This window comes from Podarcis pityusensis (assembly GCF_964106645.2).
Source record: "Podarcis pityusensis genome assembly, chromosome: 16".
In the NCBI taxonomy this organism is placed as follows: Eukaryota; Metazoa; Chordata; class Lepidosauria; order Squamata; family Lacertidae; genus Podarcis; species Podarcis pityusensis.
This window is the reverse complement of record NC_138041.1, coordinates 5,394,095-5,410,350: the sequence shown is the minus strand read 5'-3', so window position 1 is coordinate 5,410,350 and position 16,256 is coordinate 5,394,095. Positions and strand designations below refer to the sequence as shown.

At 43.4% G+C, this 16,256-nt stretch overlaps 1 protein-coding gene across 1 annotated transcript in view; it reads left to right on the top strand.

Moving 5' to 3' along the window:
* The first annotated feature begins 344 nt into the window (after window positions 1-344).
* VPS45 (vacuolar protein sorting 45 homolog) overlaps window positions 345-16,256 on the top strand; it is a 50,423-nt gene continuing 34,511 nt past the window's right edge. Inside the window, exons 1-7 of the mRNA XM_080984634.1 lie at window positions 345-591; window positions 2,413-2,547; window positions 3,445-3,505; window positions 10,271-10,350; window positions 12,597-12,665; window positions 14,098-14,235; window positions 15,585-15,695. Of these exons, the coding sequence (XP_080840760.1) occupies window positions 499-591; window positions 2,413-2,547; window positions 3,445-3,505; window positions 10,271-10,350; window positions 12,597-12,665; window positions 14,098-14,235; window positions 15,585-15,695 (687 nt within the window). The 5' untranslated portion in view covers window positions 345-498. The remainder of the gene's footprint in view (window positions 592-2,412; window positions 2,548-3,444; window positions 3,506-10,270; window positions 10,351-12,596; window positions 12,666-14,097; window positions 14,236-15,584; window positions 15,696-16,256) is intronic.

Below are 16,256 nucleotides of genomic sequence, written 5' to 3'. Positions count from 1 at the left end.
TCAGCTTCAAGATCTGTCCTTCCCGTGAGCACTCAGGGCTGATTTCCTTCAGAATGGAGAGGTTTGATCTTCTTGCAGTCCATGGGACTCTCAAAAGTCTTCTCCAGCACCACAATTCAAAAGCATCAATACAGTACTTCCAAGAAAGAAAAGCAAACTCGCTCAGCGACTCCTCCGGTCTGAAAGCGCCCCCTGTCGGCGCGCTGCGGAATCACGGAATGAGATTTGCTCCTTTGCAAACCCAGCCTTGCAATGTCAGCCCTGGGAGGCGGCGGCGGCGGCGCGGAGGCTTCTGGGAGATGTAGTCTCCCTCTGCTTGCAGCTGCAGCCGAGTCAGCTGGAGAACTACAGCTCCCAGGGTTGCAAGAGCCAAGAGAGAGAGAGAGGAAGAGAAATTGGGTAGCTCTTCCAGGCTTGGTGCAAGGAAGGGAAAAAAGGGGGATCCTGTTTAGTTGCATTTCTTTGCAAAAAATTAAGGGGTTTGCACCGGGAGGGAAAATGAACGTGGTCTTTGCAGTCAAGCAGTACATCGCGAAGATGATCGAGGAAAGCGGGACAGGCATGAAGGTGCTTCTGATGGACAAAGAGACGGTGAGCTCGGAAAGGGGGAGGGAGGAACGCAGGAACCCGCCAGGTACCCTTGCTGCATCCAGACCAGTGTTGCCAGCACGGGCTGGCAGCAGCAGCGGCTCTCCAGGGGTTTCAGGGCAGGGGTAGTTCCCAGCCCTTCAGGGATGGAGCCGGGGATATGCCAAACGGGGCATGCCAAACGGGGGCTCTCTGGCACTCAGATCCAGCCCGTCCCCTAAAACTAAAACCAAGATTTCAGTCCTCATGGGGGTTCTAAATGGACTGATTTGAACAGGGGAGAGGGTGGAGGTGGCGTGTACTGAGATCATTGGCCCATGGGGGCTCAGTGATGTCTACACTGGCTGGCAGGGGCTGGCCAGAGTCTCAGGGAGGAGATGCCACTGGAATTCGAACCCGGGACCGTCTGGACGGAATTCAGGGTGACAGGCAGTGAGGTGGCAAAGTTCTCCGGTGATTCTGTGTTGCAGCTGTTGGTTGGGGCTTTGCTAAAAGTGATGTCTGCAGGCTTGCAACACTTACGGTATACGGCCTCGGTCCTGTATACCTGAAGGAGAGTCTCCACCTCCATCGTCCAGCCTGGACACTGAGGTCCAGCTCTGAGGGCCTTCTGGCAGTTCCCTTGCTGCGAGAAGTGAGATTACAGTGAACCAGACAGAGGGCCTTCTCGGTGGTGGCACCCGCCCTGTGGAACGCCCTCCCAGCAGATGTCAAAGAGATAAACAACTATTTTACTTTTAAAAGACAACTGAAGGCGGCCCTGTTTAGGGAAGTCTTTAATGTCTGATGCTGTATTGTTTTAATATTTGGTTGGAAGCCACCCAGTGTGGCTGGGGAAACCCAACCAGATGGGCGGGGTATAAATAATACATTATTATTATTATTATTATTGTTGTTGTTGTTATTGTTATTAATTAGCTGATTTCCAGCACTGACCTCTTGTGTTTCCTCATTTCAATTGGGCAAAATGTGTGGGGGATCTTTCTTTCCCCTGAATGTTGGACTTGATGGCCTTTGTGGGGGGGGGGTCCCTTTTAACTCTGCAGTTTTGTGAATCGGAGACTCCCTGCTCTAATGGACCGCACCCCCTCCTTTGTGTTTCCATGGCCCCCTAGGTGGTACTGGACTCCAACTCCCAGCAAGCCTGACACGATGGGAGTTCGAGTCCTGCAACATCAGAGTCCTTCAGTAGAAGACCCTTCTCTTAATAATAATAATAATTTATTATTTTACCCCACCCATCTGGCTGGATTTCCCCAGCCACTCTGGGTGGCTTCCAACAAAATATTAAAATGCAATAATTCACTAAATATTAAAAGCTTCCCTAAACAGGGCTGCTTTCAGATGTCTTCTAAAAGTCAAATAGTTGTTTATTTCCTTGACATCTTATGGGAGGGCATTCCACAGGGCGGGTGCCACTACCGAGAAGGCCCTCTGCCTGGTTCCCTGTAACTTTGCTTCTCGCAGTGAGGGAGCCGCCAGAAGGCCCTCGGCACTGGACCTCAGTGTCCGGGCAGAATGATGGGGGTGGAGACGCTCCTTCAATCCCGCCACCCTCCCAGACCCACTTGGTGGGGACAAGGGAGAGGGCCTTCTTGGTGGTGGCTCCCCCCAGACAACTTTGGTACTCCCTCCCTGGAGAAGCCAGACTGGCTCCCTCCTTGCTGTTCTTTGACCAGCAGGTAAAGACTGTTCAGTATTGGGAAATAATCCATAAGGAATTGAAAAAAAATCCAATTTAAAAATCCAATTTAAATTTAAAATATCTGATTTTTTAATTATTATTTTTTATAAATCATTGATTTTTATCCACCCTTCTCACAGACCAGTATCGTGAGCATGGTGTACACGCAGTCGGAGATCCTGCAGAAGGAGGTGTACCTCTTTGAGCGCATCGATTCAGCGAATCGGGAGAACATGAAGCACCTGAAGGCCATCTGCTTCTTGAGACCCACCAAGGTGAGACAGGGCAAAAGGGAGCCTGTGCCAGAGGTGGGGAAACATCTGGGAGAGCCATCCAGATGTTTTGGGCTCACCTCTCCCCATTAGCCTTCAGGTCCCTGGAGCTTGCATGTTTATTGATTTCAAACCAGAGTGGATTTGATTTAAATCAGTAGTCAGTAAGACTTGATTTAGATCATTTTTTTAAACAGAAATACTCATTTTTGCTGGTATAATCTTAATATTCACAACCAGATGAAGGTTTCATTTTTTGAATAATAAATTTTCAGAGTAGTTTTTACGGTTATATCAGAAATTACTGACTTGGTTATGCTATTAGAAATACATTGACAGATAATTATGGAATTATTGTGAGGTTTAATAAGTGAACTGTTTATATTGGGACAACTTTCCTGCTGTACTTTATTGGAAGAAGAAAAATAATCACTTCCTTAATAAGAATTGATTTAACTAAAGCAATAACGTTATAGCATATGTGTCCATGTTTGTTAACTGATGTGGTTAAACGATTAAAACAAACAAACTTGGATTGAGTTTTAGCATACATGAAAAACTTAAACCCTCATTTCCTGTTGAATAGCCTTTGGACTATAATGTAACTTAAATAGAAAACTATCTTTAGAAAGATTTTTTTTCTCCAAAAGCATTTTATTTAAAAATCCAGTTTAAATCTAAAAAAATCTGATTTTTTGATATATATATATATTTTAAAAAACATTGATTTTTATCCACCATGTTTCAAACCCTAAAGGTGGGCGACGACAACCAAATATATAGCTATATAAAACAACTTGAAAATTACCAGGAGTGAGATGAAATACTTCGCTTTCTGTAACTGGTTTAAGGACTTGATTTCTCGCCTCACTGTGGTTTCTGGATGGGTTGTCCTTTCAGGAAAACGTGGATTACCTCATCCAGGAGCTGCGACGTCCGAAATACAGCACCTATTTTATTTGTAAGTATGGAAAGCCTCTCGGTGTGTTGCATTTTCCTGGCAGCACGGCGTAGTGGTTAGAGCTGGACCTGGGAGAGACTCGAGTTCAAATCTCCCCACTTGGCCATGAAGTTCTCTTGGGGCAGTCCCTGCCGTCTCTCAGCCTAACCTGCCTCACAGGGCTGTTGTGGCGATTGCATGAGAAGTGGGGGAGCATCACCCTGAGCTGCTTGCAGAAGAAGGTGTCCTAGAAATGCAAAAAATAAAAAATAAATTCTCCCCTAACATGTTTCATCATCATCATAATAATAATTATTTGTACCCCGCCCATCTGGCTGAGTTTCCCCAGCCACTCTGGGCGGCTTCCAGCAGAATATTAAAATACAGCGGTACCTCGGGTTACATACGCTTCAGGTTACAGACTCCGCTAACCCAGAAATAGTGCTTCAGGTTAAGAACTTTGCTTCAGGATGAGAACAGAAATCGTGTGGCAGCAGCAGGAGGCCCCATTAGCTAAAGTGGTGCTTCAGGTTAAGAACAGTTTCAGGTTCAGAACGGAACTCCGGAACAAATTAAGTACTTAACCCGAGGTTTTTGTTGTTGTTTAGTCGTTTAGTTGTGTCCGACTCTTCGTGACCCCCTGGACCAGAGCATGCCAGGCCCTCCTGTCTTCCACTGTCTCCCGCAGTTTGGTCAAACGCATGCTGGTAGCTGCGAGAACACTGTCCCACCATCTCGTCCTCTGTCGTCCCCTTCTCCTTGTGCCCTCTGTCTTTCCCAACATCAGGGTCTTTTCCAGGGAGTCTTCTCTTCTCATGAGGTGGCCAAAGTATTGGAGCCTCAGCTTCAGGATCTGTCCTTGCACTGAGCACTCAGGGCTGATTTCCTTCAGAATGGAGAGGTTTGATCTTCTTGCAGTCCATGGGACTCTCCAGAGTCTCCTCCAGCACCAGAATTCAAAAGCATCCATTCTTCGGCGATCAGCCTTCTTTATGGTCCAGCTCTCACTTCCATACATCACTACTGGGAAAACCAGAGCTTTAGAGATACGGACCTTTGTTGGCAAGGTGATGTCAGGTTAAGAATAGTTTCAGGTTAAGTACAGACCTCCGGAACAAATTAAGTACTTAACCCGAGGTACCACTGTACAATGATTCATCAAGTGCTTCTTTTTTATGCATGTGTTAGCTGCCTTGGACCTCTCCTTTGAGAGAACGGCACATCTTTTAAGAATAAGCGGTTCTCATTGATAGCTGCATTAACCACAAACCTTCGGTTATTTGGGGATGGCGTGAACTGACCCAAACAGGCCTCTAGAGGTCGTCCTCGGCTTACGCAATCGCCCCGATGGAGCAGAACAGCTGCTTTGGTTTGCAGCCTATGGCTGATTTTGCCCCTGCTCCTGGAAGACTTTGATGGGGAGAAAGTCAAGAGTGGATAGGGCCCATGGACTATATGGAACTTGCCGAACTGACTGGGAGACTCCGAGACCAGAGAGAAGAGGCGGTGGAAGAAGGTTGGAAGAAGTTTAAAGAATATCTGAAAAAACATGTTAATATTTAAATCTTAGAATAGCTTTGGAAGTTATTAGAATAGCTTTGGAAGAATTAGCCCTCTGGTTGGAGATTCCAATAGAAGAGATGGCAAACGCAGTACAATCTGCATTTAGACTGAAAGCCAAATCAGCCAGAAATAAAAAATTTGTAGGAGATTGTTTAGTTACATTTAAAGAAAGGGAAATGAGGAATATGATTCTCCAAAAAAACAGAGGGAAAAGGCTGAATATTGATGGAAATTACGTAATAATTTTCAAAGACATCCCAGTTAGGCTGCTAAAACGCAGAGACTCATATAAAGAACTGGTACAGACTCTGAAAAGGAATAATATTGAGTTTAAATGGGAGTTCCCTGAAGGAATTTCCTTCACTTACAAGAGTAAGAGGCAAAAATTGACAAGTCCAGAAGAAACCGGTAAATTTTTAAGAAAATATAAAGAACTGAAAATACAAAAAGAAGAAGATAAAAGTGAGGAGGCAGAAGGAAGGAAAGACTCAGAAGAAGAAACAGAGAGGACAGAGGGAGAGGAAGAGGAAGAGGAGGAGGGGGGAGCGGAAAGAGTTTAAAGAGAGATAGCAGTTTCTTGCAAAGGTAAACTACCATGGTGTTAAAAGTTTGGAGCTGGAATGTTAATGGGATGAATGATAAGAAAAAGAGGAATAAAATCGAGTACATCTTAAAGAAAGAATGTTTAGATATTATCTGCTTACAGGAGACCCACATAGCAAGGAAGCATAAAAGAGTTTTGATTAATAAAAGATTAGGAAATGAATTTGTATCGTCAGACCAAAGTAAAAAAAGGGGGGTGGTTATTTATATCAAAAAACAAATTGAAGCACAGCAAATTTTCAAAGATGAAGAAGGGAGGGTAGTAGCGGTTCAAATTAATTGGCAAGGAGAAAACCTAATAATAGTGGGGATATACGCACCTAATGATAACAAATCGGAGTTTTATAGGATGTTAGAGGGAAAGCTATTTGAATACGTCGATCAGAAAATAATACTATTGGGAGATATGAATGGTGTGGTGTCGTTAGAGATGGACAGGTTAAGGGATGGAATGGGCAAAGAAGGAAAGCTACCCAGAACCTTCTTCTCATTGGTTCAGAACTGTAATTTGGTGGATATTTGGAGATTTAAATACCCTCTGGAAAAACAATATACTTTCTACTCAGAACCCAATGACTCATCCTCGAGATTAGATCAGATATGGACCTCGGCAGAACTAGTACCAAGATCTATACGGGTGGGGATCCAGGCCAAAACGATTTCGGATCATAACCCAGTAAAAATGGAACTGAAAGGGCTGGAAGAAAGATCATACAGATGGAAAATGAAAGATTACTTGTTAGATGATTTAGAGATAGTAGAGAAAGCTCAGAAAAGGTTAAAGGAATACTTCGAGGATAACTTAGGTAATGATACAAAACCAAAGGTGGTGTGGGATGCAGGTAAGGCGGTGATGAGGGGTTTCTTCATTCAACAGAGTGCAATTAAGAATAAAAAAAGAGAAAAAGGGAAAAATGAAATTCTACAGCAAATAATGGACAACGAACAAAAATTAACTAAAAACCCCAAAAATAAGAGAATAAAAGAGAATATTAAAGTTTTACAATCTCAGTTTGCAATGTTGATAAATAGGGAAATAGAATGGAAAGTCAAAAAATTAAGACAGAGAAGCTTCGAATATGCTAATAAATCAGGAAAGCTATTAGCTTGGCAGCTTAAAAAAAGGAAGGAACAGAACACAATAAATAAAATCAAGGTGGAGGGAGAAGAGATAAATAATCCCAAGGAAATAAGGAAGGCCTTTTTGGATTTCTACAGAGGACTTTTTAAAAACAGTGAAAGGAATAATCTGAGAAAAATAGAAAGATTTCTAAAATGTAAGAATATAAAAAAGATTTCCACAGTGGAGAAAGGAAAATTGAGTGCCCTAATTGAGGTAGAAGAAATCAAAGAAGCAATAAAGGAATTAAAAAAAGGGAAAGCCCCAGGTCCAGATGGGTTTACTGGTAGCTATTATAAAGAAATGGAGTCAGTCTTGCTGACTCCATTGCAAGAAGTAATGAATAATATCCTTAAAGAAAGAGAAATACCAGAGACATGGAAGGAGGCACTAATCACACTAATCCCCAAACAGGATTCAGATTTACAACAGATTAAAAACTATAGACCGATCTCCCTATTAAACATAGATTACAAGATTTTTGCGGGAATTCTGGCAAGGAGACTAAAAAATATATTGGTAGAAAGTATACACAAAGATCAAGCGGGCTTTTTGCCGGGTAGGCAAATGAAGGACAACATAAGAAACATAGTAAATATTATAGAATATTTATCTGACAGGTGTGATAAACAAGGTTTGTTGTTGTTCGTGGATGCAGAGAAAGCATTCGATAACATAATCTGGGATTTCCTGCTGAAACAATTGGAATATATGGAGGTTGGCACTGAATTCTATAACGGGGTAAAGACAATCTACACGGAACAAAAGGCAAAACTGATAATAAATAATGTGGAGACAGCAGAAATAAGAATAGCAAAAGGAACAAGACAGGGATGTCCACTGTCCCCATTGTTATTTATAATGGTGTTAGAAGTCCTCCTAAATTCAATAAGAGAAAATAAGGGGATAAAAGGAGTAACAGTTGGGCAGAACGAATACAAAATTAAGGCATTCGCAGACGATCTGGTTGTAACAATGGAGGATCCAATAGATTCAATAAAAGAGGTACTCGAAGAATTTGACCAATTCGGAAAAGTGGCTGGCTTCAAATTAAATAAAAGGAAAACAAAAATTATAGTAAAGAATATGAATACAGATAAAACTGAAGAATTACAAAGAGAAACGGAAATAGAGGTGGCCAGAAAGGTGAAATATTTAGGAATATGGGTAACGCCAAAAAACATAGACTTATTCAAAAATAATTACGAGACAGTATGGAAAGGAGTTAAGAAAGATATTGAAACATGGGGCAAGCTAAAACTGTCATTTTGGGGCAGAATAGCCACAATCAAGATGTGTGTGCTTCCAAAAGTGTTGTTTTTGTTTCAGAACATTCCTGTAATTAAGGGTATAAAGATATTTAAAGACTGGCAGAGGGTGATCTCAAAATTCGTCTGGCAGGGCAAGAAACCAAGAATAAAATTTAAACTGTTGACAGATGTGAAGGAAAGGGGGGGCTTTGCCCTGCCAGATTTGAAATTGTACTATGAGGCGTCATGCCTATGCTGGGTCAAAACATGGATAAAACTGGAAGATAAGGAAGTGCTAGACCTAGAGGGATTTAACAACAGATTTGGGTGGCACGCCTATCTATGGCATGGGAGGAGAAAAGTACACAGGGGCTTCGAAAATCATATTTTCAGAGGTCCACTGATTGAGGTATGGGAGAGGAACAGAGATATGTTAGAACCTAAAACACCCCATTGGCTATCGCCACTAGAAGTCATGAGCGTTAAAAAGATTAACATGAGGGACAATTGGGCTACCTATGAACAACTGTTAATGAAAGAAGAAGGAAAGTGGAAAATGAAGCCGTACGAACAGGTCAAAGAGAAAGTCTATGATTGGCTGCACTATTTCCAGATAAACGGAATGTTCAGGAAAGATATTAAAGACAAAGGATATGCTGATAAAGATTCTAGATTCCAGATTGAGATATTGAATAACAACTATAAAATTTTGTCTAAAATGTATAATCAGTTATTGGAATGGAATTTAATAGACGAGGAAGTAAAGTCGGTAATGATATATTGGGCTAGAGATATCGGTCATAATATATATTTTGAAGAATGGGAGAAACTTTGGAAAAAACATCTCAAGTTTACAGCTTGCGTGACACTAAAGGAGAATTTAATGAAAATGTTTTACCGATGGTATATGACTCCTGCAAAATTAGCCAAAATGTATGGAACTTGTAATAAATGCTGGAAGTGCAAGGAAAGGGAGGGGACCTTCTACCATATGTGGTGGGAATGCCAAAAGGTTAAAGGGTTCTGGGAGAGTGTATATAACGAAATGAAGAAAATTCTAAGATATACCTTTGTTAAAAAACCCGAGGCTTTTCTGTTGGGATTGGTAGGAAGGGAGATAAAAAAGAAAGATCACAAGCTGTTCCAGTATGCAACAACGGCAGCAAGAGTCTTATTAGCTCAAAATTGGAAATCAGAGGGCCTACCGACAATTGAGGAATGGAGAGCAAAACTATTAGATTATGCGGAAATGGATAAGATGACAGGGAAAATTAGATATTCAAAAGACCAGAGGTTCATTAAGGATTGGGAAAGTTTTACGAAATATCTGGAAAATTTAAGTGATGGACAGATAACACTAGTGGGCTTTAAAGGAGCTCTGTAAAAAGAAAAGAGTATTGTCTAAAGAGAAATGGAAGAACTAGAATGATTAATGGCATTACAAATTAAGAAATGCGAACTTTTATAAAAGATTATTACGGATGATTTGTGGAAAGGTTGAAGGAAGCCATACTTAAAAACCTGTGAAAATGAGAATCGAACTTTTATATTTTGTTTTTGTATTTTGCATTATGCAAATTAATAAAAATTATGCATTTAAAAATTGGAAGTGGATACAGGATGTGGGGTTAGAAGTAGAAGACAGTGTATTTTAAAATAGTATTATTTGTAAAGGATAATATGTGAAGATTATTATGGTAAAAGTAAGTGTGTTAAAAAATGGTTAAAAATTATGATATATGTAAACTGCTAAAGATGAGGTAAAATGAAAATCAGATAGGGGGGACTTGGGGAAGCTCACCTAACAATGTTTAGAAAAAATAAGGATAAGACAAGAATTTGTTTGTACAGTGGTACCCCAGGTTAAGTACTTAATTCGTTCCGGAGGTCCATACTTAACCTGAAACTGTTCTTAACCTGAAGCACCACTTTAGCTAATGGGGCCTCCCGCTGCTGCCACGCCGCCGGAGCACAATTTCTGTTCTCATCCTGAAGCAAAGTTCTTAACCCGAGGTACTATTTCTGGGTCAGCAGAGTCTGTAACCTGAAGCGTATGTAACCCGAGGTACCACTGTATTGTTTGATTTTCTGTTTGTGTTGTTTATTTGCGTTATAAAATGAATTAAAAAAATGGGGGGGGGAGAGTGGTTAGGGCCCACCGTGGAACAGATCCACATCCCACCCAGCGACCAGTTTCCCCCTTCTGTCTCTCGCTTATCCTGCTTCCTTTCTCTTCCTGCCTCCTTCCAGATTTCAGCAACGTCATCAGCAAGAGCAACGTCAAGTCTCTGGCCGAGGCGGACGAGCAGGAAGTTGTGGCAGAAGTCCAGGTATGTCTACGGTCAACGAGCCACAAGTCCAGGAAGTCTCTTGGCTTCCTTTTTTAAAAAAAATTATTTCTACTTTTCAGGTTTATACATTCCACTAATTTTAGAATCATATTGACATTTCTAAACTTGGCTTCCTTCCCCCTCTTTCTGCGGCTCCTTAAATTTATTTTTAACATCTTCTGCATATCCACATTAACTTAATTTAGTCATTTATTCATCTTCTTTAAATTTATACAGTCGGACCTTGGGTCCCGAACGCCTTGCGAGTCGAACCTTTTGGCTCCCAAACATTGCAGAATCGGAAGTGTGTGTTCTGGTTTGCAAACATTCTTTTGGAACCTGAACGTCTGATGCAGTTTACGTGGCTTCTGATTGGCTGCAGGAGCTTCCTGCAGCCAATCAGAATCCGCACCTTGGTTTCCTAAAGTTTCGGAAGTCAAACGGACTTCCGGAACAGATTCCGTTTGACTTTCGAGGTGCTACTGTACTCTTATGAAATTGTATGTTATTACAATAATCTTGTCAATGATCTTATCTGTTTACAATTTAACTGTAAATAATTCCGTAAACTGTTTCCATTCTTTTACAAAAAAAAGTTAAGTTGATTTCTTATTCTTCCAGTAAGTTTCATCGTTTCTGCATATTCCATCAGTTTTTGTATCTCTGGGCTTCCTTTTTGAGGAAAGGCTCCCTGCTGAATGAGGGAATTAAATTTACGGCCTGTAGTGCATTAAAAGAAAATACTATGAAAATGATGTATAGGTGGTATTTAACACCAACTAAATTGGCTAAAATGTGTAAGATGAAAAAAAAGGAATGTTGGAAATGTAAAGAAAAAGAAGGAAATTTCTATCACGTGCTGGACTTGTAGCAAAGTAAAAACCTTCTGGGATTTGATTAGTAATGAATTAAAGAAAATGTACAAAAGTACATTTGTTAAAAAACCAGAAGCATTTTTACTGGGTATAGTAGGGGAGAGAGAAACCAAAAATGGAAGCAACAGGAACTACCAACAATTGAAGAGTGGCAGATGAAGGAGATGGAATATGCAGAACTGGAGAAGCAGACCGGGGAAATCCAAAACCAAGCTTTCCAAAAAGACTGGGGTAAATTTATGCAGTATTTAAAGGACAATTGTAAACAATCAACAACACTAGCAGGATTGAATGAAGACGACTTGCAATGTTGATGACCCTACCTATTTACATTTTCCTTAAAAATGGACAATGGGAATTGTATAATGTAAAGAGGGGTTGGCAGGGGGTTGGACTCGATGGCCCTTGTGGTCTCTTCCAACTCTATGATTCTATGATTCTAAGAGCAAGAAGTATAAACGCGAGGACATTATAAACAATTATGGTAACCATGAGACTTGGGTGGGGGGTGGGAGTCGAGTACCTCATATGAGCAAAAATAGGGTGAAAAATGAGGAAGTGCTTATAAACTGTAAAATGGAAAACTTAATAAAATATTATAAAAAAAAGAAAGTATCCCTGCTGCTTTGGAGATGTAGAGGCGGACTGGTGCTGTTGCAGTATAATTTGGTGCAACGATCTAATGCAGTCCCCCAGGCCCTTAAGCCTAACCCCTTGCCCAACTCTTCATGATGCATGAGCCAGGCAATCCTATTCTCCTCGAATATAATAATAATAATAATAATAATAATAATTTATTATTTATCCCCCGCCCATCTGGCTGAGTTTCCCCAGCCACTCTAGGCGGCTTTCGACAAAATATTAAAATACAGTAATACATCAAACATTAAAAGCTTCCCTTCAGGTGTCTTTTAAAAGTCTGGTAGTTGTTGTTCTCTTAGACATCTGGTGGGAGGGCGTTCCACAGGGCGGGTGCCACTACCGAGAAGGCCCTCTGCCTGGTTCCCTGTAACTTGGCTTCTCGCAGTGAGGGAACCTCCAGAAGGCCCTCGGTGCTGGACCTCAGTGTCCGGGCAGAACGATGGGGGTGGAGATGCTCCTTCGGAATACTGGGCTGAGGCCATTTAGGACTTTAAAGGTCAGCACCAACACTTTGAATTGTGCTCGGAAACGTACTAGGAGCCAGTGTAGGTCTTTCAAGATTGGCGGCCGCTCCCAGTCCCCAGTCTAGCTGCCGCAGTGACAAACCCTGCCCCTGCTTTATACCCAACCTCGCTTTGCCACACGTTGACACCGGGCCTGGTCACTGGAGTTAAATAGCTTCTTGGGCATTGCTATGACACTGAGTCTCTCCTGTTTCTCGCCTGGCAGGAATTCTATGGAGACTACATCGCTGTGAACCCGCATGTGTTCTCTCTCAACATCTCTGTCTGCTGTCAGGTAGGTGGCGTAAGAGGAATCCCGGTAAATTTCAGGCCTCCTCACAACTCTCAGCACCAGTTCCCAGGATTCTTCAGGGGAAGCTGTGGCCGTCCAAAGGGGTGTGATAACTGCGTCAAACGTCTGGAGGCTTCAAAAGTCACCTAGCAGCAGACTAAGCAAGATGTTTTGTCATAGGAGAGCCATCTCGTCATGGGTTCATCGCAGGGGGTTGGACCAGATGACCCCCGGAGTCCCTTCCGACGCAGGTGGCGCTGTGGTCTAAACCACTGAGCCTCTTGGGCTTGCCGATCAGAAGGTCGGCGGTTTGAATCACCATGACGGTGGTGAGCTCCTGTTGCTCTGTCCCAGCTCCTGCCAACCTAGCAGTTCGAAAGCACAAAAGTGCAAGTAGATAAATAGGTACCGCTGCGGCGGGAAGGTAAATGGCGTTTCTGTGTACCCTGGTTTCTGTCATGGTGTCCCGTTGCGCCAGAAGCGGTTTAGTCATGCTGGGCACATGACCCAGAAAAGCTGTCTGTGGACAAACACTGGCTCCCTCAGCCTGAAAGCGAGATGAGTGCCGCAACCCCATAGTCACCTTTGACTGGACTGAACTGTCCAGGGGTCCTTTACCTTTACCTCTACGATTCTGTAGCTGCTCCCGGGGCATCACCTAAGCAGGCTGCTGGCTGCTTTCGTTGCGTATTTTTATGTCGTATTTTTATGTCATGAACTTCCCCTGTTAACAGAGAAATCTGAGGGCTCCCTTGGACAAAAAAGAAGGACACCAGCCAGGAATACCAGAGCAAAACAGCAGCCAGTAGGCTTGGTCTTTATTGAAGACTGTCGCGACAAGACTCCCACCTGCCAGAAGGTGGAACAAGATGGAAGCCCCGAATAAAGAGCCCCCAAACTTTTATTAGCTGCTAATCCCCATGTTAGGGGACGCGGGTGGCACTGTGGGTTAAACCACAGAGCCTAGGACTTGCCGATCACAAGGTCGGCGGTTCGAATCCCCGCGATGGGGTGAGCTCCCGTTGCTCGGTCCCTGCTCCTGCCTACCTAGCAGTTCGAAAGCACGTCAAGTGCAAGTAGATAAATAGGTACCACTCCGGCGGGAAGGTAAACGGCGTTTCCGTGCGCTGCTCTGGTTCGCCAGAAGCGGCTTAGTCATGCTGGCCACATGACCCGGAAGCTGTACGCCGGCTCCCTCGGCCAGTAAAGTGAGATGAGCACCGCAACCCCAGAGTCGGCCATGACTGGACCTAATGGTCAGGCATTCCTTTACCTAATCCCCATGTTACACCCCCCCAAACTACATCAGTAATACATCATGAAGATCACGGGGTGTTAACGGAACATCAGGTGGCAGTGTGCAAATGTAATAAATGAAATAAAACCAAACAGGCCTTGCTCGGCTGTCATTGATCTTTTCGCCATATTTTTTTAGGGCCACAGCTGGGACCAGGCTCAGCTCTCCAGGACCACCCAAGGCTTGACCGCTCTGCTCCTGTCCCTGAAGAAATGCCCCATGATCCGCTACCAGCTCTCTTCTGAACCAGCCAAGAGGCTGGCAGAGTGCGTCAAGGTTCGTTCTTATTTAGTAAAAGTATTTGTATGACACTGCCTAGTGAATTATTTTTTAAAGAGAACATCAGGGCAGTTCTCAACAAAGTGCATGTGATAAATCGTAAAGCACCCTTTGCTTTTTCCACAAGTCTCTCAAGAAATTAGGGATAAGTAACATCTAATTTGGGACGCGGGTGGCGCTGTGGGTTAAACCACAGAGCCTAGGGCTTGCTGATCAGAAGGTCGGCGGTTCGAATCCCCGCGACGGGGTGAGCTCCCGTTGCTCGGTCCCTGCTCCTGCCAACCTAGCAGTTCGAAAAAACGGCAAAGTGCAAGTAGATAAATAGGTACCACTCCGGCGGGAAGGTAAACGGCGTTTCTGTGTGCTGCTCTGGTTCACCAGAAGCAGCTTCGTCATGCTGGCCACATGACCCGGAAGCTGTAATTTTGTACATTTTGCCGGTAAAGCAAAATGAGCGCCGCGACCCCAGAGTTGTCCGCAACTGGACATAACGGTCAGGGGTCCCTTCACCTTTACCTTTAACATCTAATTCAGAGCTTTCCAAACTCTGTCGCGACATGTTTTGTGTGTTGGAAGCAGTGGGCAGGTGTGTTGGGTCACACAAACGCTCCCAGCCCTCCTCCCGGGGCTGGAAATGGGTTAGTTTAACCTCTGGTTTGCTAGTAAAATTGAATTGCCGTGTCACAAAGTGATGCATGTCTAAAATGTGTGTCACCGAGCTGAAAAGTTTGGAAAGCCCTGATCTAATTGGTTGGAAATGTTTCTTGATGTAACACAGAGCTTTTTATTCTTAGCAATCCTTGGCCTCTGGAGGTCTCTCAGCTGTTGTGTTTCTCTGTATCTTGCAAGTCACGAGCGCCACACTTTTTGCTCTCTCGTTTCTTAGGACGGCACCTTGCACTTACCTGTCTGTATCTTATTGGAAATATCTGGATAACCAGCTTTTATCATTTCTTCTGTTGACTATATGATCCCGTGCCAACCTTGGTTCAGTTCGGTTTCGTTTTTATGGGCTTGTCTCATGAAGTTCTATTTTGTTATTTGAGTTATGTATTAAAACGAAAACACTTTTATTTGAATTTGGGGCCCATCTAGCTTAGTATTGCCTACACTGACTGGCAGCAGTAGCTTTCTAGATTTCAGGCAGGGGCCTAACTGCAGATGCCCCTGGAGACTGAACCAGCAAGACAAGCAATTGCTCTCCCACTGAGCCAAAAAAGTCACAGGCAAGTCTTTTTTGCCTTCCAGTGTCGGGGTAGAAAAACTAAGTTTGCAGTCCCTGTGCAGGGGACCTTTTTACACCTTAACTACCTGGCTAGCCTATTCCTTTCCTCCTCTCCAAACAGCAAGTGATCACGAAAGAGTATGAGCTTTTTGACTTCCGTCGCACCGAAGTCCCTCCGTTGTTGCTGCTTCTGGACCGCTCGGATGACGCCATCACTCCGCTCCTGAACCAGGTGAGAGCCTCTCTGTCGCCTTGAAGCTGTCTTTAAATAGGAATCTGTGGAGCCTTCTACCTGGGAGGAGGTGGTGTTGGAAGCCGGAGAGGTAACAGATCTTAGCGAGCGGAGAGTCTGTGGCAGAGAGCAGTCCAGAGGAGAGAGGCCAAGAGGCAGAGATGAGATGCACAGGTGTCTCCCCCCTCCTGCTGCAAGCAAGCTCCCCTCCCGCCTGGGCTCCCAGGACCAGGAGAGGCATGAAACGGGAGGAGCAAAGGCAGGTGTGATGGCATAGTCTCAGATTGCTTGGGAAAACCTCCAGAGAGGATGGAACTTAGTCCCCACAACTGCCTCATAGGCAGGGCCATCTTTTTTATATATATTTTTATTGAACAGTTTTAACAAACAAATTATCAATCAATATAACCATTTACATTCCCCCCCCTTTTTATCCCCTCCCCCCAGGACTTCCTTCAGCTCCTCTCTGGTTTCTTTGCACATATTATCCTCTGCATATTGTAAAATTGTACATATCATTGCCTTATTGATCATATAGGCAGGGCCGTCTTTACCCAGGGG